We start from the raw sequence: 21,306 nt of genomic DNA on the forward strand, positions 1-21,306 counted from the left end.
ATAATATTTTTTCTTTTTAATTTTGTATTTTGAGAGAATTTTATTGAATTTATTAATATTTATGCAATATTTATGGTCAATTTTTGCCATAAAAAAAAAATTATATATATGTAATTTTTTTTAATGCAGTATTTTAGTTTAATAGAGTCTAGGCCTTCAAAAAAAAAATGTTTTAAGCAGATTAGCACCATCTGGTGAGAGTATGGAGAGAAAGCGTAGAACCATGGTGTAACCACTAGATGGCATGTACAGTTCTCTATGGAGAGGCGTGTGAATTCCCAAGCTGTTTATGGACACATTTACTTTTTTTTTTTTTTTTTTACAGAATTTGTAACAAATAATGCAATTCATTCAATTATAACACTTTATGTACATTTTTTTTTTTTTTGTCAATTTCCCATTCATTTCCTATGGGGGTCATTATTGACCGAAGACCACAAGTGTGACTATTTTTTTACAACGACTTAGCATGCTCGGATCATGACCAATTTTTTTTTTGTATTCACATACCTAATGCCATAAAAGTCACCAAGTTTCATAACATTCCGATGAAGCTGTGATTTTTAGAAATTCAAAACAGAAAATGTTTCGGTCAGAAATGACCCGAGGACCGTCTGAGGGTTAAACCAGGATTAGTCCTCAGTTCAATTAGTAGAAAATGCCTGGTGTGCATCTTGAGAAAAAACAATGGCACTGACATATTTTAAGATACGGTATGTCAGTGCGAGTTGCGTTCAGTTAAAACAGCTGAAACATGCATTTTAGTCTGTGAAACCAGAGGATACTGTATTAAAAAGTGCATTTTTCTTAATCCTAAACAGTAAATCAGTCATTTCATAAGGTGGATCCATAAACCAGTGTTGTTAGTGTTAACGTTAACTAAAGCTCAAACTAAACCTACTAAAGATTTTATTCATTAAAAAAAAAATTATAGATATATAAGCTGAAAAACTCTGGACCAACTGGAATAAAATACATTTATGCTGAATTATTAAATTACGAATACTGAAATTGGAATTAAAATACAACATATTGAGAAAATGCCGAAAGCAAAAAAAAAAAAAAAAAAAAAAATGCAATGAAAACTGAAAATGTAAAAAATAATTCAAATTATTTAGAAACACCATGATGGTATATAAATACTAAAATATGAATGAACCCCTTTTGGAGTGTTGTAAGGGCCATGTACCGCAACAATCCTACTTGTACTAAATATCCCATATCTGGGATGTAAAATATCCATCCAAAACAACAAAAAATTATAAACTAGACATAAACGGTTTCCAAGTTCATTCAAAAAATGAATTCATTTGTCTTTATTATGAAAAAGAGAACATAGTGTTTGTCACATATGCAAAATGTGAATTTGTTGCTTTCAATGAATTCCGCAGGTAAATGGCCAAGATTAAGAGCTTGTATATTACTGGAACAATATATTTGCATATAAATGTTGAATAAATAAAACACAAATGGTTTCTACATGTCCCACCAATAATTGCAGACATACTGATATTGTACAGTATGGTCGTACAATATTTATTTATAATTTTGTTAACTGTTACACATTGCGCAACAAAACTACAAGTCTGCAGACACAACTTAATGGAAAAAGAAGTTAAAACTACTCGAATCATGTATTTAACTCTACAGAGTTGTCAATTCAGATCTTACAGATATATATATACACACAATGTATATGTACATATATTTTACTAAACCGATGTTGAGCTGGGAACCACCGCTGCCCGGTTGATCGCAACAGACTGACAAAACAATCTGTGGGGACAGAAACCTACACATGCAAATATCAACAGTAAAATAATCAACAAGTAAGAATAAAGTAAGAAAAAGGACAGAAAAACAAAACGTCATTGAATTTTGACCACAGACCAGCCCTGCAGTAGGAATGCAGTGAGATAAATACACACATTATTCTTAGAAACCTGCAACACAGAGAATTTAAAATCGTTGAGGGAAAATGAAATCCATCCTTTCTTGATGTGGGGTTGGTTAAAAGCAGCCCCTGACAGACGGCAGGGGTGAAGGGGACTGACCGTTACCAAATCTCATCAGTTACAGTTTGTGAAAAGCCAGGGAGGGGAGGGGAGGGGAGGGGAGGGGGCAGCAGATTTTTGAATGTTTTTGGTAGTGCGGCTACATACAGTACAACTTGGGTAACTTTAATTGTTGCCTGTTTCACACTCTCTTTTATTCGTTCTATTCTCCATATTCACTCTTTGCTCCATAACAAATGATCTATTCCCCATTCTTTCTCCTATTGTGGGGGCTCTTGCTCCAAGATTCATGGGCCGAGGTGAGAGGGGGGGTCGAGGTTGAGGGGGTCTCAGCAGCAGCCTCCAGATGCAGGCTTCACCGGAGTGCTCTGGATCTTCACGTTAGACTTCTCAGAACCTCCAGCGGTGGCTCCGGGGCCCATTCTCTTCTTGATCTCAGCAGCCATGGTCATGAAGGCCTGCTCCACATTGGTAGCATTCTTAGCGCTAGTTTCCAAGAAAGGAATGCTAAGGGAATCAGCAAATTCCTAGAGATAAACCAAGCAGTTATTTCTGTTAGAACATTGGAAAAGTGAACAACTGCAAGTCTTATGTGCATATAGGCTCTGCTCCAAAACCTAGTGAGCTGCCTATGTAGGCAGAAACTTAAGGCACACGCCCGACCATCATTTTACAGCATCATTAGCCAACTATGGTACTTGTACCGAGGGGAAGCACCGTCGAGAAGCAAGCAGAGTAAAACTATTTGAGCTTTGGGGTTAGACGAGGTTTTAATGAACTCATTTTTGTGAAAACCTCAAAAATCGCATATGGTAATTACACTTTTTTTTTTTTTTTTTTTTTTTTAACTGCTTACACACAAAATCCTTACTTGTCACAATTTCTGAAACCTGACACTCAAACACCATAACCACACACCAAATCTGCAAAACCATACACCAATTCTTGGCCTTCAACTCACTTTTCAATTTCATAAAACACTTTTTGCAAACCACAACACACAATTCTCTATGTAACACAAAAATCTAACAGGAAGTATCTTGACTTCCTTTCTCAAACACAACCTATCAAAATGCCACACTAATTCATCAGTGCATCACACTAACTCTAACTCACATGTGCAAACACTTGCTTTACTTAACACCAACCAATCATGGCTTTAGAATAGGCCAAAGGTCAAGTTATAGGTTTTTCGGACTGTGTAATACTGTATTCACAACCACAAACGCTTACAGTAAAAAAAGAAAAAAGGTGGGTTCGATCTTGCTTTTGTGTTTACCGTGAATTTTTCAACATTTCTCTGCCAATTACTTTCAATCTTCTACAGAAATGTACATAAAAGCTCATGAAAGAGCTTTAAGTTTTGAATAACTGTGTATATGATATATCCAAAATATAATATGGCAAAGGTGTTTACAACGCAAGACAAATGTTTGCTTTTGTGTCTAAGCAGTTGAAAAATACTGTAATCGTTAGTGTGTTTTTTTCATAAAAATGTAATATTTCAATATGCATGTTAGTGGTGTAGTTGAGGTATTTTGCTGTAAAAAGGTACTTCATAACCCCCAAAACACAGCATAAACGTATAGAGAAGTAAATAAAAACATTACATATAATTTGTATTATTTAAAATCTATACGCTCTATAAATGTTACCAAGAGTGTAAACAGGGAATAAAGAGAATAGTAATAAATATGAGTGCATTCTATGTATTTTTATGCTTATTACAACATCAAGCTGTTAGCGTAGCAAGACGATAAGACTTAAGTCTATTGAAATCAGGAGTCTCCAATGCACTGTGTTGCTGCCCAAGAATACCATTCCAAATTAGTCAGTTATGAGTTCTCGTTTTAGTTAGAAGGCAGCTGGCTATGTAGGGGGTAGACAGCCAGGTAGAGTCGTAATAATATTGGAATAAACGGAGTAATATGGAGAATAGCAATATTACCTTTGCCGTTGTGTAGTCCACCACTTTTTTTGTTGTTAAGTCACACTTGTTGCCAACCAATAACTTGTTAACATTTTCACTGGCATAGCGGTCAATCTCCTGTAGCCACTGTTTAACATTATTGAAGGATTCCTGAGAGCAATGGAAAAAAACATTAAAACATAAATACAGTGGAGCAGAAGTAAAAAAAGTTGTTTCTCAAGGCATTTCCACAGGTGTTTAAAGTAAAATTAGGACACTTGCTTAAGGTTTGGATGAGCTCACCTGATCTGTAACATCATAGACTACAATAATGCCATGTGCTCCTCTGTAGTAGCTGGATGTGATTGTGCGAAACCTCTCCTGTCCTGCTGTATCCCACTGTAAGGGAGAAGGAATCATATGACACCAGAATCAAACACAAAAATAGGCTCTCAAAATATTATTTTAGCTATAGTAGCAATAGTGGCACAGATTTCACAAATTGATTTGATTCTCTTAACTAATGCTGTAAAATTTCACTTTATGCGGTTTTAAACACTGAGCAGTTTTATGGGGACATCACATCATTACAGTAGGTTGTAATGTTTCTTTCATGCTTATTTGTTCATATTTTGTGCTATAACTAGTAGTAAAGAGGAAGAGATGATCAGTTCGTGTGCACTCACTCTGCTGCTTGAAATGAGGCGCTACAGCGATCTGTCACGTCATATTAAAGTGTGTAAAAAATTACATTTATTGTTTGAATTTCATGATAAAATTGCCAGAAACACATAGCTTAGACTTTGTTTCTTTTCGAAATTAACAAAGCACAAAGTTATTGCTATTATATGTTCTGTAGTGAAGTTTTCTTCATGTATTAACAGAAAACAGAATAGAATAAAAGATCAATTCTTGCGACTTAAGAATTGATATTGGTTCATCAAAATGAGATAGGCTAAAATTGAGTAATCAATATAGTCAACCCAGCCCTATTCATAGTTAGCAGAGAAAAGTCCCTCTCGGGCATAATTTACATCACAAGATCAAGGGAAATTAAATTCTGAGATTATGTGACCACTTTAAACATGGCATAACCCTTCTCTCTGATGCTGTCCCAAAATAATTTAAATGATACCACTAAACACCAAGTGTTTACTTTTCTTCAATCACATGCTTAAATATTCAGCTCATGTCTTATTCACAACCATTCATTTCATTAAAGGATATAAAGGAACTTACGATTTGAAGTTTGATGGTCTTTCCGTCTAATTCTATAGTTCTTATTTTAAAGTCCACACCAATAGTGCTAATGTAGCTTTCTGTGTATGTGTCATCCTGAAAAAAAAAGTCAAATAACAGGTGAATTAGATGTTTCAGTAGTCAGATCTCTTATTCAGTTCAATTTAATTCACTATAAATGTGATATAACATTCTCTTATTAATATTATATAAATTCATTTCATAAATTAAATAATTTTTATTATTAAACCTCTGCCACTTCTGACCAGAAATACTAATGTAGATTCAAGCAAAAATGACAGAAATGCCTCCATGAGGACAAGACTAGGAAAACTTAGTCTACTCACTGCAAATCGGAGAAGAAGGCAAGACTTTCCAACACCAGAGTCACCAATCAAGAGCAGCTTGAATAAATAGTCACTGCAAGAGAAATAGCAACAAAACTTTAGACCATCAATATTTGACAGTGCATTTGCCTGAAATATTCACTATTTTCTGTCAATAATATATTTTAAATTGATTTTTTGTGACGGCAAAGCTGAATTTCCAGCATCATTCCTTCAGGCTTCAGTGTCACATGATCCTTAAGAAATCATTCTAATTGCTAAAAAGCAAACAAAAACATCTTATTATCAATGTTGAAAACAGTTGTGCTGCTTAATATTTTTGGAAACCTAGATACTTTTTCATGATTATTTGATAAATATAAAGTTCAAAAGAACAGCATTTATATGAAATGTAAATCTTTTGTAACATTAGAAATGTCTTTTCTGTCACTTTTGAGCACTTTGTATCCTTGAATAAAAGTATTAGCTAATATAAAAAAATAAAGTCTTACAACCCCAAACATTTGAACGGTAGTGTAAAAATTATACTGATGCAAACAGTATGGCGTACATCTCAAAAGACATGCATGAAACCAACTCTTGCTTTCTTTCATTGTATATTTCGCATTGTTTATTTTCTAGGCATACATAGGCTAAGCAATGAGCTCATTAAAATCCCCCTGCAACATGTGAAATAGGTCAAACTTATTGTTGACAACTGATGGAACTCAACTGGAAATGCAGTAAATCAGACACTTGTGCATGGAAAACCACTTGTGCATGCAAAAAATAAAATGTTTGTTTAACAGAGACAATGTGCTTGAGGACCTCTGAGGTCGGGAAACTTGAGTAAGCTGATTAAGCATTCCACAGAGAGGGATTTTTGCCCGTTGTGCTAAATCCTCTGGCCCTATTCAACATGGCCTAGTAAGAAAAGTCCATAGGAAGGAAATTCAGCAGATCGGCCTGGTCAAGACCAGCTCATCGACGACTCAGCAGAACAGTCTGATGTTTTCCTCTCTACCCTTCCACTGAATTCAAGTCATGCTCTCCTTGTTAGGTTGACTGCAACAAACGATCCTGTGTAGGGAGTCACTACACAAAAAAAAACTGCATGTAAAGACCCTCTGTTTGCAAACTGCAATACTTTCTGATTTCTATCAAACAGAATAAGTAGGTGTAGCAAAAGTTCCTTTACAGTTAATTATGGATGCAAAATATTTAGTTTAAATATGACTATAATAACAAACTTTTTTTCACCAACAATGAGAGACAGTATTAGGAAAGACAAAGAGGTGTGCATTTTAAAAGTGTATCATGCAGATCTGAAATTCTGCATTAAGTCCTACAATTGAGCTGAACGTTAAAAACTTGTGTCAGAAAAGACAGATAATATGCATGAAGTCCTACTTGCTAACTATCTTTATTTAATCACAATTCATGTAATCTTAGGAAGCCACAATAAAATCTGTGAGCACTTTAGTATTGAATCTTCGATACGATTCGAGAAGAACCGAAAGAGAAACTACAAATGAGTGTTACCCACTAAACAAGCACCATTGTAATAGCTAGGCTATTAACTATGACAGAACATAGGCTATTTCACTCCTAATCTGCCCATGTAAAATTCATGCAACAGCTGACATGAAGTCTGTTAAGCAACTGAGTTGCTTAACACTCACACTAGTGATGGTTGTAATAGACCATGTAGCTTGTCATTTGGCATGTGACCTACACATGACTACCTTGCAAAAGGAAGGGCTGGGCACTTCAGTTCCTTGAGACATACTTCACATCTGCACATTCATTCATTTGGACAGGAGTATAGAAACCTCACAATTCAGTGCCAATGAACACAGGAAACATAGAATCAATGACAAAACACATTTTAAGATTATGTAAACCAGTACAAATAAGGAAATAAAGATAGCACAAATCAGACTGGTGTTGTGGAAATGTGTCTATTAAATCCTACTAAACAATCTTTTATTTCTAAGAACCAGACATAGAAACCCTGACTTTTATGTTTTAGTTTAGTGTCAAAGCGTACAGTAATTACACACCTGTGATTAAATTTTTGTGTTAAACAACAAGGCACGTGATTGTATTTCTGTGTAGGAACTCCAGGTGATAAAAACGCATGAATAAAAAGACAAGTAATTACATTCAGACTACTTTAAAAGCTGTATTAACATAAATAAACTCGACAGACTCTGAAAACTCATTAGTAATTTACAAGTCCACATTCCTGACATTGACAAAAAATGGCTACTTAAATCAAAACCCTCTTTCTGATAAAATTGGAGAACAGCAACAGGTTAACGTTACTAAAAATGTTAACGATATTTAAGCCATTTAACGTTACCCACTTTACCGGCTCGTCAAGATGTTTAAAAAGTAAATAAAATGCTACCCGAGACGTTAGCTTACATCAGCTAGCTTTCATAATAATTCCTACTGATGCCAGACAGCTAAAATCTGCTTTAACGAGTGGAAATTTAAACATCACAATGTAAGAAATGGTAAAGGTGCGGTATGACTAACTAATGAGCTCTAACGTTACTTGTCATAAATGTAACGCGGATGGATATTTAACTTGACTGAGCTCCGCTATACAACAGCCGTTTAATTACAAAAGTTTTGACTCCTTTAGAGAAAGCGATGTGTTAAAAATGATTGTCTTGAAAATCACGAAGCTTTCCGGTTTTGACCGGTGAAGTATATCAAATAACGTTACCGTGATATTCTTTACTGGTAAGATTGATCACACAGCTAGTCATCATTGCTGCTGCCTGTCAAAAGTAGCTACAGGTAAATTATAAGCACAGTAACGACAAACAAGCCGTGTAAAAACTCATTCACTTACTATTCGGGATTCATCGTGGACTGGACACTGTGAAAACGGCTGTCTTCTAACAAAACAACTCCGCGGCGTGAAGAGACTAGAAACAATAACCTTTCTTCCGATTAAAAAGTAACTAGCTGGCTAGCTGCTGCCGCAAAGTCTAGTCGGTTGAAACCCAAAATGGCTGACTCTTCAACCAGGAAATAGGAACTCCTTAAAGAGATTGCGTAGGCTATGTCGTCATCAGAACTTGTGCGGAAGTTGTAGTTTAATTCAGATAACACCTGGCCAGTGCTAAAGGAAGATGTCTGTATAAAGGACTACAATACCCACATCTATTAAACCCTCAAGTTGAGTTCATAGAGACTTGAATCGTTCATGCTTAGGACTGGCGAAATCCTGCCCCCTATCATAAGGGGTAGAAAATTACGTCATTTGTGAAACGTGGCATTGGCTAACGTGAGTGTGAGTCACTGATCAATACACATCAAAAAACCAACAAAAAAAACGGTGAACCAAACCACCAACTCTTTATTGATTATGAAGAATAATGAACAAAGTAGTTTTTCATAGAACGCTTCGAAAAGTTGAACAAATGTTAAAAGTAATAAGGTTTTGATCACCCACATGCTTAATGAGTAGAAATTAAACGTTTAGGGATTTTGGTTGGTTAATAAGCTCCTCCACTGAACCCAGCCCTTGGTTCCAGAATGTGTATGGAAATTCCACTGAAGATGCAGCTCCGACCTCTCCCTGTGAGAAGACCATAAGTACAGGAATCACCTTGTGCATGATAAAATATAGAAACAGCATACCAAAAATATTTTAAAATAATATTTATATTGAGTAAAGGAAATACAGAGGACCATATAAAAGGTGTTTACCTTCATATTCAAAGAAATAAGCCCAATTTCAAAGCATTTATCGTCACCTATTCTCCTCTGTATGTCGGCAAGCACAGCATGACAGGCTTCATTAGGAGATGAGCCCTTGGTAGCAGACAACAACAGATGAGAGAAATGTGAGCCAGATCTAATTTACTGAAGTACAAACAGGTTGCTAATGGTTTAATGAGATTTTCATTGACCGTTTTCACTTTACACCACCACTAGTCAACGACACAACCATCAGGATACCCAGATGCTCCTAGTATTCAACATGAAATGTACTACTGAAGACAAATTTCACCTCGGCCTTCGGATACATTGACATAATCCTATGTATAATTACCTAAATAAATACACGACTGTATGTTCATCCAAGGTGATCATTTAATTTATACCAAAACAGAATTACATACTTGTTTCATCAGCTGCACAACATGAAAGCTTGGGCAGTAGCACATGATTTTGTCTCCATCTCCTGTAGCTGTAGACAGAGAGAATATATATTTTGAAAGTACATACACTATGAGGACAAATTTACTGGGACACCTGACTATAACACCAACAGGGACTGTAATGACATAACATTCTAAATACATGACATTAATATGGAGTTGGTCCCCCCCATTGCAGCTATATCAGCTTCAATTCTTCTGGGAAGGATGTGAGGTCAGGCACTGATATCGGGTGCAAAGGCCTGGCTCACAATCTCCGTTCCATTTCATCCCAAAGGTGTTCGATAGGGTTGAGGTCAACTCATCCAACTATGTCTTTATGGATCTTGTGCACTGGGGCACATTCATGCTGGAATAGAAAAGGGCCTTCCCCAAACTGTTCATTAAGTTGGAATCATAGCATTGTCCAAAATGCTGAAGCATTAAGATTTCCCTTCACTGGAAGAAAGGAGCCTAGCCCAACTCCTGAAAAACAGCCCCATACCATTATCCATCCTCCACCAAACTTGCCACAATGCAGTCAGGCAGGTAACATTCTCCTGGCATCCGCCAAATCCAGACTCGCCCATCAGACTGCAAAACAGAGAAGCGTGATCTGTCACTCCAGAAAACACGTCTCCACTGCTTCAGAGTCCTGTGGCAGTGTGCTTTACATCACTCCATCCGACACTTGGCATTGTACTTGGTGATGTGAGGCTTGCATGCAGCTGCTCGGGCATGGAAACCCATTCCATGAAGCTCCCGTCACACAGTTTTTGTGCTGATATTAATGCCAGGTATGGAATCAGCAGAGAGCTATGTGACTTTACATGGTCTTCCGCTTTGTCGCTGAGTTGCTGCTGTTCCTAAACACTTCTACTTTCCAATAATACCACTCACAGTTGACCGTGGAAAATGTAGCAGGGAAGAAATTTCACGTACTGACTAATTGCAGAGGTGGCCTCCTAGCACAGTAACACGCTTGAATTCACTGAGCTTGTCAGAACGACCCACTTTTTCACAAATGTTTGTAAATGCAGAATTCATGGCTGGGTGCTTTATTTTATGCATCTGTGGCAATTGGTCTGATTGAAACACCTGAATTCAATAATTAAGACAAATACTTTTGTCCATATGTATTTCAGATGTAAAGTCCCCAAAATATGTACACTGTATGGTCAATAGTACAATCTAATTTAATCTAATAAAGTGTTAAATCTAATCCAGTCTAATGAGGAAACGATACATTTGAGGAACAAGCTCAGGCTGCAAAGTCAAAAGCATAAAAAAATAAAAATAAAAAATAAAAAAAACCCTACCTGCTGCAGCCCCCACCTGGAAATACAGAGAATAGCTGTCATACTAAAATAGAATAACACTGAAACTTGTCATACTTTTTAAAATTAATATAATTTTATAGTAAAGAAACAGACTATGAGTTTAATGATAAAAAGCCCTGCAGATTGCACATCTTACTGTATGGTCAGCATATAGACCACAGCCTGGAAGCGGAGAATCCCCCACCCTCCCTGGTGATTTGAAGGGAGCTCCTGATGTAGAAACTCCTGCACAATACTTTTAAATTTAGGAACATACAAATGATAGTTGTCAAATAACAGAATTTGTACAAAGATACCTGGCAAACATCACATTTGTATAATTAGACTCATATTGATACTGTATCATTCATAATTATGAAATATGAACCCAAATGTAACTACAACATCAAAACAGTATTTTTATAGAAATAAAGATAACAGGAAGTGTAAACATTTTCAACCTTACCTACTGTTATGTTTCCACTTAGATCGAGAGCAATAAGACCTATGAGAAAGTAAACCAATTTAAGCTGGAATGCACTGCTTGACTACCATAAAGCTGTCACAAAAGTTCATTATAAACATGTCAGATTCATTTGATTACATTAGGCCATAACCAGTTCAGAAATAATTAGAGTCATAGTAGATGTTTCTCTGCCAAGTGAGTTAACCAACCCCCACCACAACCTGGTTGAGTCATCAGACTTAAAAAATGGGTTAGCCGCATATATGATTCACTCATCGCGAAAGATTTCAGGTTATATTAATGTCTTACCTATTGTATCATGCCCACCACTAACAGGTTGATTTTTTTCAAGGAATTCCTTTTGGAGCACATATAAAATAAGAAAACAGAAAAATGTCATTAAGCATATGTATTCTCTCTAGGGATTTAAATAATAAGTAACCATGTGTGTGAATACCCGGTAAGCAGTAGCTGTATGGTGAGAGAGCATATTGTCATTGGCCTCAGATGTAAAACCTAGATCCAGAGCAAATGCTTCTGCTCCATCTCCAACAAGCAAGCTGTGAGGACTCTTCTCCATTACTTGGCGAGCTACACGACATGGCTGTGCAATACTAGTGATGAAAACAAAAGTATACAAAATGGTTCTGGGCCAGGAGTTATAGAAAAAAAATGATTTCCTGTTTGTTTGTTTTCTCTCTCCAATCAGTGCATTGCAAATGAAAGCATTGTACCAAAGGGCAATTTTGTTATATGTAAGAGATTCTAATGGAGAAAATACTCAAAAGACTTTTATTTTACCCTCGCAGTGCAGCCACTGCCCCAAATCTCCCTGGCACACCTTCCATAATTGCAGCATCACATTCAACCACTCCCTTGAAATTTGGATATCCTCCTCTGCCAACAATGTGCCGCCCCGTGTCTGCATCATCTTCAACCTCTGAGAGAGTAAACATTTATCAGAAAAGCATACAGGCCTATGCCTGGTTATTATTTATAAAAGAAAGATGCCATAATATAGAAAACCATTTACTTCATATGTATGGCATATTTAGTAAATAAATTCTTTTTAAACAGTTCCAATACATCCCTTAAATAAACAAAGTCTGCTAACATTTACAACAAATGCCTGGGATTATGAAAAATGGGAATGAATTCTCTAATGATAATTACTGAATCTCCAGTAAACATAGTTACAAAAACAATTGTTGAAGGTCCAACCAGATCCTTCATTATTAACAGTACCTGTATTTATCCCCTTTAAATAATAAAAGTTAAAGTATTTGATTGATGAAGGGCACAACAGCTGTCTATTTACCTGCCATTACTGTTTCTACAACATCTGTAGCATTTTGTCCAGCTAGCAGCATACATCTCATTCTCTCCACTGCAGGACGAGAGAAAGACCATGTCCCCACAGCTGCCATTTGACTTAAGTGCATTAAAATATGTATACATGTATTTATCTACGGGAAACATTCATTTCCCTCTTTAGTGAAAGTAAAAATGTAAGCCCGAGGGTTGTTAAAAAACCATTTCAAAATAAAAGTCAGGGCGTTAATTGAAAGTGAAAATTGAAAATAAAATAAAATAATTGAATAGCCATGGGAGAGAAAGAAAAATAAACACATATGATAGAATCATTAATATTACTGTGGAAGTTGCATATAGATAAAAATGAAGGGGTCTGGCTTTCCAGTTTTGTTATAATTTCATACGATTAAAAATACCAGTGTTTTCATTAAATGCATGAGCAAAAGTCTTTTATTATTAATATTAATATGAGAATATCATTCCAAAACATTTTATTCATTGATGAAACACCTTTTTACTACACTATACGCATACTTATTAGTATTTTTTTTTATAAGTGCATAATTTCCCATGATATTTTATAAAGTGTTAAAAATATTATATTTTGGTATATGATTGTGTGCATATATATTTAAAAATCCCATGATGCACCGGAAGATAATAAAAAAACTCGGCGGAAGTTGTTGCGCATGTTGTGCGCGCTCCCTGTGTTTCTGGAAGTATTCCACTCAAACTCTCAGCCAGCCTGGTGGATCCTGCGAATTACCGGTTTGTTTTGCTCTTTTTTAAATGCACAAGTTATGACACTATTTATGGAAAGATGTCTGTTATATATTTAGCAGAATTGTTTGAGTTTGTAACGAACAGATTAGCGGCACAAGCTAGCCACGCTGGGCTTCAGTCTGCTCCGTAGACATTAGTAATGTTTTGATCACTACTAACGTTAACGTTACCTGGTTAACTGTCAACTCAGTTGTTAGTCCAGTCATTTTAAGCAAAACGGGGGTCAACCTAGGACAAATTGCAAAAGAAGCAAACTCAACTGATTTTGTATCCTCTATATGTCCTCCTGAGTAAGGAAAAAAAGCCCCGTAGAATCCCATTAGGGGAAAGTTTCTAAAAATACACTAATATAGCCTATTCATAAGCCTATTCATTCTTTTTCTCACGTGAATAGGGTAAACATTTTAATCTTTAGATATCACCATGAAAATTACTGAGTTGATTAACTTACTTGCATCAAGACAAACAAAAATGTATTTCAAGCTTTTTGAAATAGTTTGTTAACATGGGCAAACGGTGCATAATCTAATTACGTATGTGGTAATTTGCATAAATACCACAACAGATCTAAACATTGGGTACAGCCAGGTGAAAATGTCTTGTTGAATCTTGTTGACACATAACAGTAAAAGACTTAATGTTAAGGTCTGAATGGAACCCATTTAGGCTACCCATGAACATTAATACATAGAGGCAGGAAAAGCCCCGTAGAATCCCATTAGGGGAAAGTTTCTAAAAAGACACTAATATAGCCTAGTCATACGCCTATTCATTCTTTTTCTCACGTGAATAGGGTAAGCATTTTAATCTTTAGATATCACCATGAAAATTACTGAGTTGATTACTTGCATCAAGACAAACGAAAAATGTATTTCAAGCTTTTTGAAATAGTTTAACATGGGCAAACGGTGCATAATCTAATTACGTAGGTGGTAATTTGCATAAATACCACAACAGATCTAAACATTGGGTATAGCCATAGCCGGGTGAAAATGTCTTGTTGAATCTTGTTGACATATAACAGTAAAAGACTTAATGTTAAGGTCTGAATGGAACCCACATAGAGGCAGGAAGAAGTACTTTAAACCAGCCTTTATTAATTATTATTGCAGAGATGGGGTTTGGGGCTGGGTCCGTGGGACTGTTTCTGGGGGTTCACTTTTTATTTTACCTACCTTTTGTCTTCTGCATTCTCCTTACCCTTGTTTCCTGTTCTTCCCTCAGACTCATCCCCCAGAAACAGTCCCACGGACTCACCCTCAAACCCCATCTCTTTTAAATTTAATTTCCTAATTAACTTGGAGTAATGAATGACACCCCACACTGTTTATTCTACACCCAAACCATGCAATTTTGTTGCATTTATTTATCTGTCTACAATACACGGAAGTGTCTCAGAAGTATTGTGCTGTTGTGTGTTAAGTGTTTTTGTTTGTTCTTGATTTCAGCACAGGTCTTCTGAAGCCACTGAGACTTGAAGACCTAAGCTAGTCTTGAAATCACTGCTAGGTTGTTTTGCTTCATAACCTGTCAATATGGAGCAGAACAACAGTATACCTCCTTTTACTCAAGGGCTGTCTCCACAGGTGAGTAATGTAAACATAGTTAAGGCTGGAATACACAGCTTAACCGATTTTAAACCATAGGCATCTTACACTTTACAACTTTGTAAATGGTTACAGAAGAAAACTAGGCAAACAACTGAGGATCGCACACTACCAGACTTCGTTCGTTCCGAACACAACAACCTCACAGACGCACGACAAATGAAAATGTGTCATAAAATCGGCCCAAAAAATCAAACATGTTCAATATTCGTTGACTGGATGGAGTCATAGTCTGAGGCTATTTTTTGATGTTGTGATTGGCTCTGACTTTCGCCAACTAGTGTTGACTCCTCCAGACTGTAAATCTGGGCATCATATAGTGTATTCCAGGCCTTACAAAACAGGTATTTTAATCAAAACTTATTCAATGCATGAACTTAATTCACCTCGTCTTTATTCAAAGGGATCCATGACGCCTGGCTTGACCCTTTTCAGTCCTATGATGCCGTATGGCACGGGTCTTACACCACAGCCAGTGCAGAACACCAACAGCTTGTCCCTCCTGGAGGAGCAGCAGCGACAGCAGCAGCAGCAACAGGCTGCCTCACAACAGCAGGGTGGGATGGTGGCAGGTTCAGGCCAGACACCCCAGCTGTACCACTCACAGGTCTCCACGACCACGGCACTGCCAGGCAACACGCCACTTTATAACACACCTCTCACCCCTATGACCCCCGTCACTCCTGCCACACCGGCCTCAGAGAGCTCTGGCATAGTTCCCCAGTTACAGTGAGTTCTTGTATAATGGTTATTAAATGTATTTGCGATGATGATCATCTAGAAGATCTTAACATGACTGTCATTTTGAATTTATTAGAACGGTTTACAATTACCATGTTATGTTAAAAAAAGTTACATTATATTTTTAAGGAACATTGTGTCCACTGTAAACTTGGGGTGCAAACTTGACTTAAAGACGATAGCACTTCGAGCCAGAAATGCTGAATATAATCCAAAGGTAAGACTAGATTTTTATTTTTTTAAAGCATTGACCATTAAAAAATTATGGGACTGGTTATGTCAGATTTGGATTTTTCTGATTTGAAATATGTTTCAAGTAGATTAGAGTTGGCCTTGCATGCATGAAATAGATGCCTGGAGTTGTTGCAAATATGACCACAAAGTGAACTGACTTTCCTTAAATCAAAATTACTTGTGCAAGTGTACTAAACAATAAGCAAAATAGCATAAACATCCACTTTAGTTGAACTCATATATTCATTAATAACTATTTCAGCGTTTTGCTGCTGTCATTATGAGAATACGAGAACCCAGAACGACAGCCCTCATCTTCAGCTCAGGGAAGATGGTGTGCACAGGAGCCAAAAGGTACGAATCCCATCTTGCTGTGGTTTTCTTCCTGTCACACACGTGTAGAACAAACAGCAGTGTGTGTGTTTGCCTTCTGCAGTGAGGAACAGTCCCGATTGGCAGCCAGAAAATATGCCAGAGTGGTGCAGAAGTTGGGTTTTCCTGCCAAATTCTTAGACTTCAAAATTCAGAACATGGTGGGCAGCTGCGATGTCAAGTTTCCGATTCGGTTAGAGGGCCTGGTGCTTACACATCAGCAGTTTAGCAGGTTTGTCTATATTTGTTAATTAATCGGTTTTATAGTACATCTCAAACTAACTTCTAAAGTAATTCGAATTTTCTACTCTATTACTGTTTGTACCACTTAAATTATGCTTATGGGTTTATTTTAATATACTAGTACAATATTTAATCCACTGAGCTTTTGAAATCAGAATCATTCTGTCTGTGAGATGGAAAAACTAATACCATTTGATATAAAAGCTAATATCCTGCTGATACTTTTCCCCAGCTATGAACCGGAGTTATTTCCTGGATTAATCTACAGAATGATCAAACCAAGAATTGTCCTTTTAATATTCGTTTCAGGCAAAGTTGTACTCACAGGTGAGGTCATTGTTGTATTTAAAATGGCACAAACATTAACTTTCAATGCTAGTATGAGATTCTGAGTGATATTGAGGTTGCATAATGAGAATTTCCTCTTTTTTTTTTCCAGGTGCAAAGGTTAGAGGAGAAATCTATGAAGCGTTTGAGAATATATACCCAATCTTAAAAGGATTCAGGAAGACTACATAATCTCTGGGCAGAGCATCATTCTGTTATCGCTGGTGAATTACTGGCTGAGCCCTATGTCTGGGATGACCTACGCCGTTTCATTTACTTTTGTAAGCTTGTAAATAAGAAGGACACCTTTTTCTTCACTTAGAAAGTGAACCGATTTGAGGATAACATGTTTTTATTTTACCTTTTTAAAATGTTTCTCACCTGCCATTCGGTTTTCAAAATACTGTTTTATCCATGTTTGATTGTTTTAACAAATTCTTTAATGGTTTTATGACGTATGTTCATCATAAGTATAGATACTTTTACACATTCCCTTTATTAGCAGGTTTTATGTGTATTGCATTACTGATGGTCTGTGTTGACTGCCCATCAGTGAAAGGAATATGTCTGGGAAATTATGCCTTTGTTGAACAGTGCGAGTATTTTATTTTTATTTTTGAAGGAGCGTATTTTGGTTATTTTTTAACAAAGCTTTGCAAACAAGTTGTTGAAATCATGTGGATTTGACATTTAAGTTACAGTTTTAAATAAGATGTTACAGTTGGCATATCTAACAACTGAAATCACATTTCATTGTATGATGTGCTGTAGGTCTCCCAATAACCCCATGTGAAGCACTGACGCCATTTTAATTTAATTTGTTTGTCTATGTAACTAACTTTGCTACATTGAATGCAAATAAATCTTTGCCAACTTCAGCTTTCTCTACAGTATCTAAAAATGTTTTTCTATTGTTCTAGAATGTCAATAAGACAGTTTTTGCAATCAGAAAAACAGGTAGTGTGAGATTAATTTGGATTTCATTCCAGGCCTTCGCCAAATAATAAATGACACAATTGTATTACGAATAACAAGGCAGGAACAAAGGCATAATAAACATGTTATGATATTGCTTTACAAATTGTAGGTTTTTATTTTTTTTTAAATGCAAGAACTTGTCAAATTTAAGTTTAGCAAGAATACCGAACTCAAAAATACAGTAAAAACAATGTTGCGAAATATTACAATTTAATATTTTAAAATGTAACTTATTCCTGTGATTGCAAAGCTGAATTTTTAAGAGTCAGTGTCACATCATTCTTCAGAAATCATTCTAATATGCTGATTTTATGCTAACATATTTCTTATCAATCTTGAAAATAGTTGAGCTGCCACTGATATATATATATATATATATATATATATATATATATATATATATATATATATATAATGACGTCATTCTATAGATCAGTGTGAGCTGCTTAATATTTTTGTGGAAACTGTAAGGCATTATTCTTTAATGAATGGAAAATTGAAAAGAGCAGCATTTATTTGAAATAGAAATATTTTTTAACAATGTAAACAGCTTTACTGTAACTTTTAATCAATTGAATGCATCATTGATGAATAGAAGTATTAATTTCTGTAAATGATATATATATATGCTTCTCGTGAAGAAGCATCTTTTAATTTCAGTTAGGGACAGAAATGGTGTATGTGGGTGCCTCAAAAGAACCAATCCTTTATTGTTCACATTTCTTTATTATATAAGTCTAAATAATAGTTAATCTGCATGGACTAATTCTACACAGTTTGATCTCCTGCAAAGTCTTGTTTCCAGATGAACTCGGCAGAATATTTAGTGCCTCGGTCACAGCTGTCAGCACATGTGTAGATGGCCACTGTCCCCCAGTCTATGCTGGCATCTGTCCTATCCACTTTGAGGTGATTAAGTAACTGAGGCATGATCTGAAATAAACACAGCGACAATTTAAACAGTGAAATGAGTTAATCTAATGGTATGACATGTAAGAGATACACCAAAGCATAGCTGTGTATTTTAAAACAAAGGTTTGGGTTTTTCACATCCTTCATAAATAATTTCAATATGCTGATTATGGTGCTTAAGAAATATTTATTATCTATGTTCAAAACCATTTTGATGCTTAATATTTTTCAGGATTCTTTGATGAATAGAAATTTTGAATATATACATTATAAACAACTTTACCGTCATTTTTGATCAATTTAACGCATCCTTGCTGAATAAAATCTTACTGACCCTAAACTTTCAAATATTAGTGTATAAATGACAATGTGCTTTTTATATTTAACATGTATTTTACATTACCTGAAATTCAAAGAGACGTTTAGCACCACATGGACATTCTGGAACTTCCTCATCACGTGGCACATGTTCAGCTGACACCCATAGAGGAGATCCTCCTTTACAATACCGCAAAACCTTAAAAAATACATATACAATCACATAACCATTGAACCATATAACAGACATTACCCATGGGTAGCATTTGCTCTTATAACTGACCTGTTGTGGGTCATTAGCAATTCGCCTCTTGAACTTCTGAAACACTTTAGCGTCTTGTGTTTCATGAAACGCCATACTCTCTAGCTCACTGTCCTCCAAATCTGAGAGTAAATAAAAACTGAATGACAAATCCTAGACAAGACATAGAAATATGAAGCTGCTGAATCTGTTCTGAAAGGCATACCGTTATTTAAGCACGCCGTGCTCTCTTGATCCAAACTGTGGGATTCATGGTGTTCCTCATCTGTTGCTGGAAGCTCTTCCGGTTCGGTTACCAGCTCCCACTCAGGAAAGAGAAATGAATTAAGCTCCTCTGAAGTTTGAGAAGCTGTAGATCCAAATATGAAGACAACACAACATATATATTAAAGCTGCAATCATTAGAAATCATGTATAATTAAAGCATTCACTCACCCTCATTTGAACATTCTTTCTTGTGCCGGTGTTTCCAATCTATGGTCTGATGCTCTTTACTGCAGTATGTGACAGAGTGACATCGAGAGCAGGCTTTCTGTCCCAGACAGCCACACAGTCTGCACAATTTGAGCCCAGATTCCAGAACCTGATGTTCATCCACTGCGTGGTCTGGCTTCTCATCAGAAGGTGGATCAAAAGGGTAAAAGTCATTTTTCCTTGGCAGTTGACATCTGAACACTGGAAATGGGGATAAAGCAGAATACTGTTTATGTTAATGTTATACAGAGGCTTGCACGATTAAAACGAAACCACTTTTAAATAATATGAGGGATGATGCCCAAATGAACACAAAGACAAAGGGTAATACATCAGAAAGTTCTACTCAACATATTTCGACAGCTCATGAATTACCTTTAAAGCACTTGTTGTCATTTCTTGTATAGCAGGCTGGTGTCTTACAGCAGAACACAAATAGTGTTCTGTGAAAGCATCGATCATATTCCGTAACAGGCGCATACACCTGCAGAAGAAACACTGTTGGGAGTTTGCACTTCTCACACTGTAGCTCAAACACAGTTGGCAAATCCACCTGGCTTAACCACGCAGGTCTCCCTCCGACTTTACTTGGAAACTGGTCGCTAAGAAGTTGCCATGATTCTGCCTCCTCTAAGAAGCCCAACGCGACCTCAGGGATTGTTTTAGACTCTTTTACTGCTTTTGCAGCCATCTGTCAAACTCTCATATAAAGCAAAAGGTTTCAGAGTCATGTGCGGGTGTCTGTTCATCTGAGACTGGGGCTCGGGTCAAACAAGATCTGCGACTAACGTTCCACACACAAATAAGTATATTAGCCATGCACATAATGTGAATGTAACCTACCATATGTGACTTATACATCAGTTAGTATTATTAATAATTAATATCCTGAACTAATATTCTCTATTAACTAGAGTTAAACGTCTTTAGCTTGTTCTTGGGTGAATTTAAACCGTTTTAGAGTTTGTCCAATAGATGGCGTCACAATTCAATTAAATTGCAAACGCTTGCATAAAGTGCACATAAATTGCAGTTACATAAAAAAAAAATACATAAAGTCCACATATATAAAAGCCATATGTATGTATGTATGTGTATATAGTAGTAAATATTACAGATATCAAGAAAACGTTTTTACTAGTTTAAATTCAATTGTTGATATCAATAATTAGCATTTTAACTAGAGGAAATAGTAGACCTATAACAGATATCTAGAAATGTAATTTTTACAGTTAAGAATATGGTAATGAGTTTATGAATATTAATGAGAACTGGATTTCCCATTTAGCGCCAGTAGGCCTAGG

General features: G+C 36.1%; 4 protein-coding genes across 9 annotated transcripts; 1 reads left to right on the forward strand and 3 right to left on the reverse strand.

The window, feature by feature from the left end:
• Nucleotides 1–1,280: 1,280 nt before the first annotated feature.
• Nucleotides 1,281–8,525, reverse strand: rab1ab (RAB1A, member RAS oncogene family b). The gene is made up of 6 exons (XM_081350647.1): nt 8,356–8,525; nt 5,511–5,583; nt 5,164–5,259; nt 4,228–4,323; nt 3,964–4,095; nt 1,281–2,542 (listed from the first exon to the last, which is right to left on the reverse strand). Exons 1-6 carry the CDS (start codon nt 8,367–8,369, stop codon nt 2,345–2,347), a joined length of 609 nt encoding a protein of 202 aa, XP_081206773.1. The 5' UTR covers nt 8,370–8,525; the 3' UTR covers nt 1,281–2,344.
• A 308-nt stretch (nt 8,526–8,833) lies between these two features.
• On the reverse strand, nt 8,834–12,976 carry LOC308681765 (N(4)-(Beta-N-acetylglucosaminyl)-L-asparaginase). 3 transcript variants are annotated; one of them, XM_081350878.1, is made up of 10 exons: nt 12,756–12,959; nt 12,239–12,377; nt 11,895–12,051; nt 11,747–11,795; nt 11,438–11,476; nt 11,129–11,217; nt 10,972–10,987; nt 9,635–9,702; nt 9,219–9,323; nt 8,841–9,087 (listed from the first exon to the last, which is right to left on the reverse strand). In XM_081350878.1, the coding sequence occupies exons 1-10, from the start codon at nt 12,877–12,879 to the stop codon at nt 8,980–8,982; spliced, it is 894 nt and encodes a 297-aa protein (XP_081207004.1). In that variant the 5' UTR covers nt 12,880–12,959; the 3' UTR covers nt 8,841–8,979. The 3 variants fall into 3 exon arrangements, with proteins under 3 accessions (XP_081207005.1, XP_081207004.1, XP_081207006.1); XM_081350879.1 differs by lacking the exon at nt 10,972–10,987 and having other exon boundaries at nt 8,834–9,087; nt 11,122–11,217; nt 12,756–12,976; XM_081350880.1 differs by lacking the exon at nt 12,239–12,377 and having other exon boundaries at nt 12,756–12,919.
• A 419-nt stretch (nt 12,977–13,395) lies between these two features.
• On the forward strand, nt 13,396–18,161 carry tbp (TATA box binding protein). Of its 3 annotated transcripts, none has more exons than XM_081351481.1 (8): nt 13,396–13,519; nt 14,983–15,120; nt 15,545–15,870; nt 16,012–16,099; nt 16,379–16,470; nt 16,553–16,720; nt 16,964–17,058; nt 17,171–18,161. In XM_081351481.1, exons 2-8 carry the CDS (start codon nt 15,070–15,072, stop codon nt 17,248–17,250), a joined length of 900 nt encoding a protein of 299 aa, XP_081207607.1. In that variant the 5' UTR covers nt 13,396–13,519; nt 14,983–15,069; the 3' UTR covers nt 17,251–18,161. The 3 variants fall into 3 exon arrangements, with proteins under 3 accessions (XP_081207607.1, XP_081207608.1, XP_081207609.1); XM_081351482.1 differs by having other exon boundaries at nt 13,424–13,519; nt 14,759–15,120; XM_081351483.1 differs by having other exon boundaries at nt 13,473–13,519; nt 14,988–15,120.
• A 4-nt stretch (nt 18,162–18,165) lies between these two features.
• pdcd2 (programmed cell death 2) lies at nt 18,166–20,781 on the reverse strand. Of its 2 annotated transcripts, XM_081351485.1 has the most exons (7): nt 20,556–20,764; nt 20,378–20,486; nt 19,964–20,203; nt 19,734–19,877; nt 19,550–19,650; nt 19,352–19,465; nt 18,535–18,969 (listed from the first exon to the last, which is right to left on the reverse strand). In XM_081351485.1, exons 1-7 carry the CDS (start codon nt 20,691–20,693, stop codon nt 18,805–18,807), a joined length of 1,011 nt encoding a protein of 336 aa, XP_081207611.1. In that variant the 5' UTR covers nt 20,694–20,764; the 3' UTR covers nt 18,535–18,804. The 2 variants fall into 2 exon arrangements, with proteins under 2 accessions (XP_081207610.1, XP_081207611.1); XM_081351484.1 differs by having other exon boundaries at nt 18,166–18,969; nt 20,378–20,781.
• Nucleotides 20,782–21,306: the final 525 nt, after the last annotated feature.

This window comes from Scardinius erythrophthalmus, assembly GCF_964197995.2.
Source record: "Scardinius erythrophthalmus genome assembly, chromosome: 21".
NCBI classification, from domain to species: Eukaryota; Metazoa; Chordata; class Actinopteri; order Cypriniformes; family Leuciscidae; genus Scardinius; species Scardinius erythrophthalmus.

What these genes read in the sequence shown, in the direction of transcription:
- rab1ab (XM_081350647.1), bottom strand. An exon ending in TCTATGATGTTACAGATCAG is followed by an intron (nt 4,096 to 4,227) that starts GTGAGCTCATCC and finishes CATTGCTCTCAG; the next exon opens with GAATCCTTCAATAATGTTAA. An exon ending in TGGACTACACAACGGCAAAG is followed by an intron (nt 2,543 to 3,963) that starts GTAATATTGCTA and finishes GTTTATCTCTAG; the next exon opens with GAATTTGCTGATTCCCTTAG.
- LOC308681765 (XM_081350878.1), bottom strand. Translation starts at nt 12,879, where the DNA reads ATGCACTTAAGTCAAATGGCAGCTGTGGGGACATGGTCTTTCTCTCGT. An exon ending in ATACAGCTACTGCTTACCGG is followed by an intron (nt 11,796 to 11,894) that starts GTATTCACACAC and finishes GTGCTCCAAAAG; the next exon opens with GAATTCCTTGAAAAAAATCA. An exon ending in TTATTTCTTTGAATATGAAG is followed by an intron (nt 9,088 to 9,218) that starts GTAAACACCTTT and finishes GTCTTCTCACAG; the next exon opens with GGAGAGGTCGGAGCTGCATC.
- tbp (XM_081351481.1), top strand. Translation starts at nt 15,070, where the DNA reads ATGGAGCAGAACAACAGTATACCTCCTTTTACTCAAGGGCTGTCTCCA. An exon ending in ACACATCAGCAGTTTAGCAG is followed by an intron (nt 16,721 to 16,963) that starts GTTTGTCTATAT and finishes ACTTTTCCCCAG; the next exon opens with CTATGAACCGGAGTTATTTC. An exon ending in AGGCAAAGTTGTACTCACAG is followed by an intron (nt 17,059 to 17,170) that starts GTGAGGTCATTG and finishes TTTTTTTTCCAG; the next exon opens with GTGCAAAGGTTAGAGGAGAA.
- pdcd2 (XM_081351484.1), bottom strand. Translation starts at nt 20,693, where the DNA reads ATGGCTGCAAAAGCAGTAAAAGAGTCTAAAACAATCCCTGAGGTCGCG. An exon ending in TGACAACAAGTGCTTTAAAG is followed by an intron (nt 20,204 to 20,377) that starts GTAATTCATGAG and finishes CCCCATTTCCAG; the next exon opens with TGTTCAGATGTCAACTGCCA. An exon ending in TTGCTAATGACCCACAACAG is followed by an intron (nt 19,466 to 19,549) that starts GTCAGTTATAAG and finishes GTATTTTTTAAG; the next exon opens with GTTTTGCGGTATTGTAAAGG.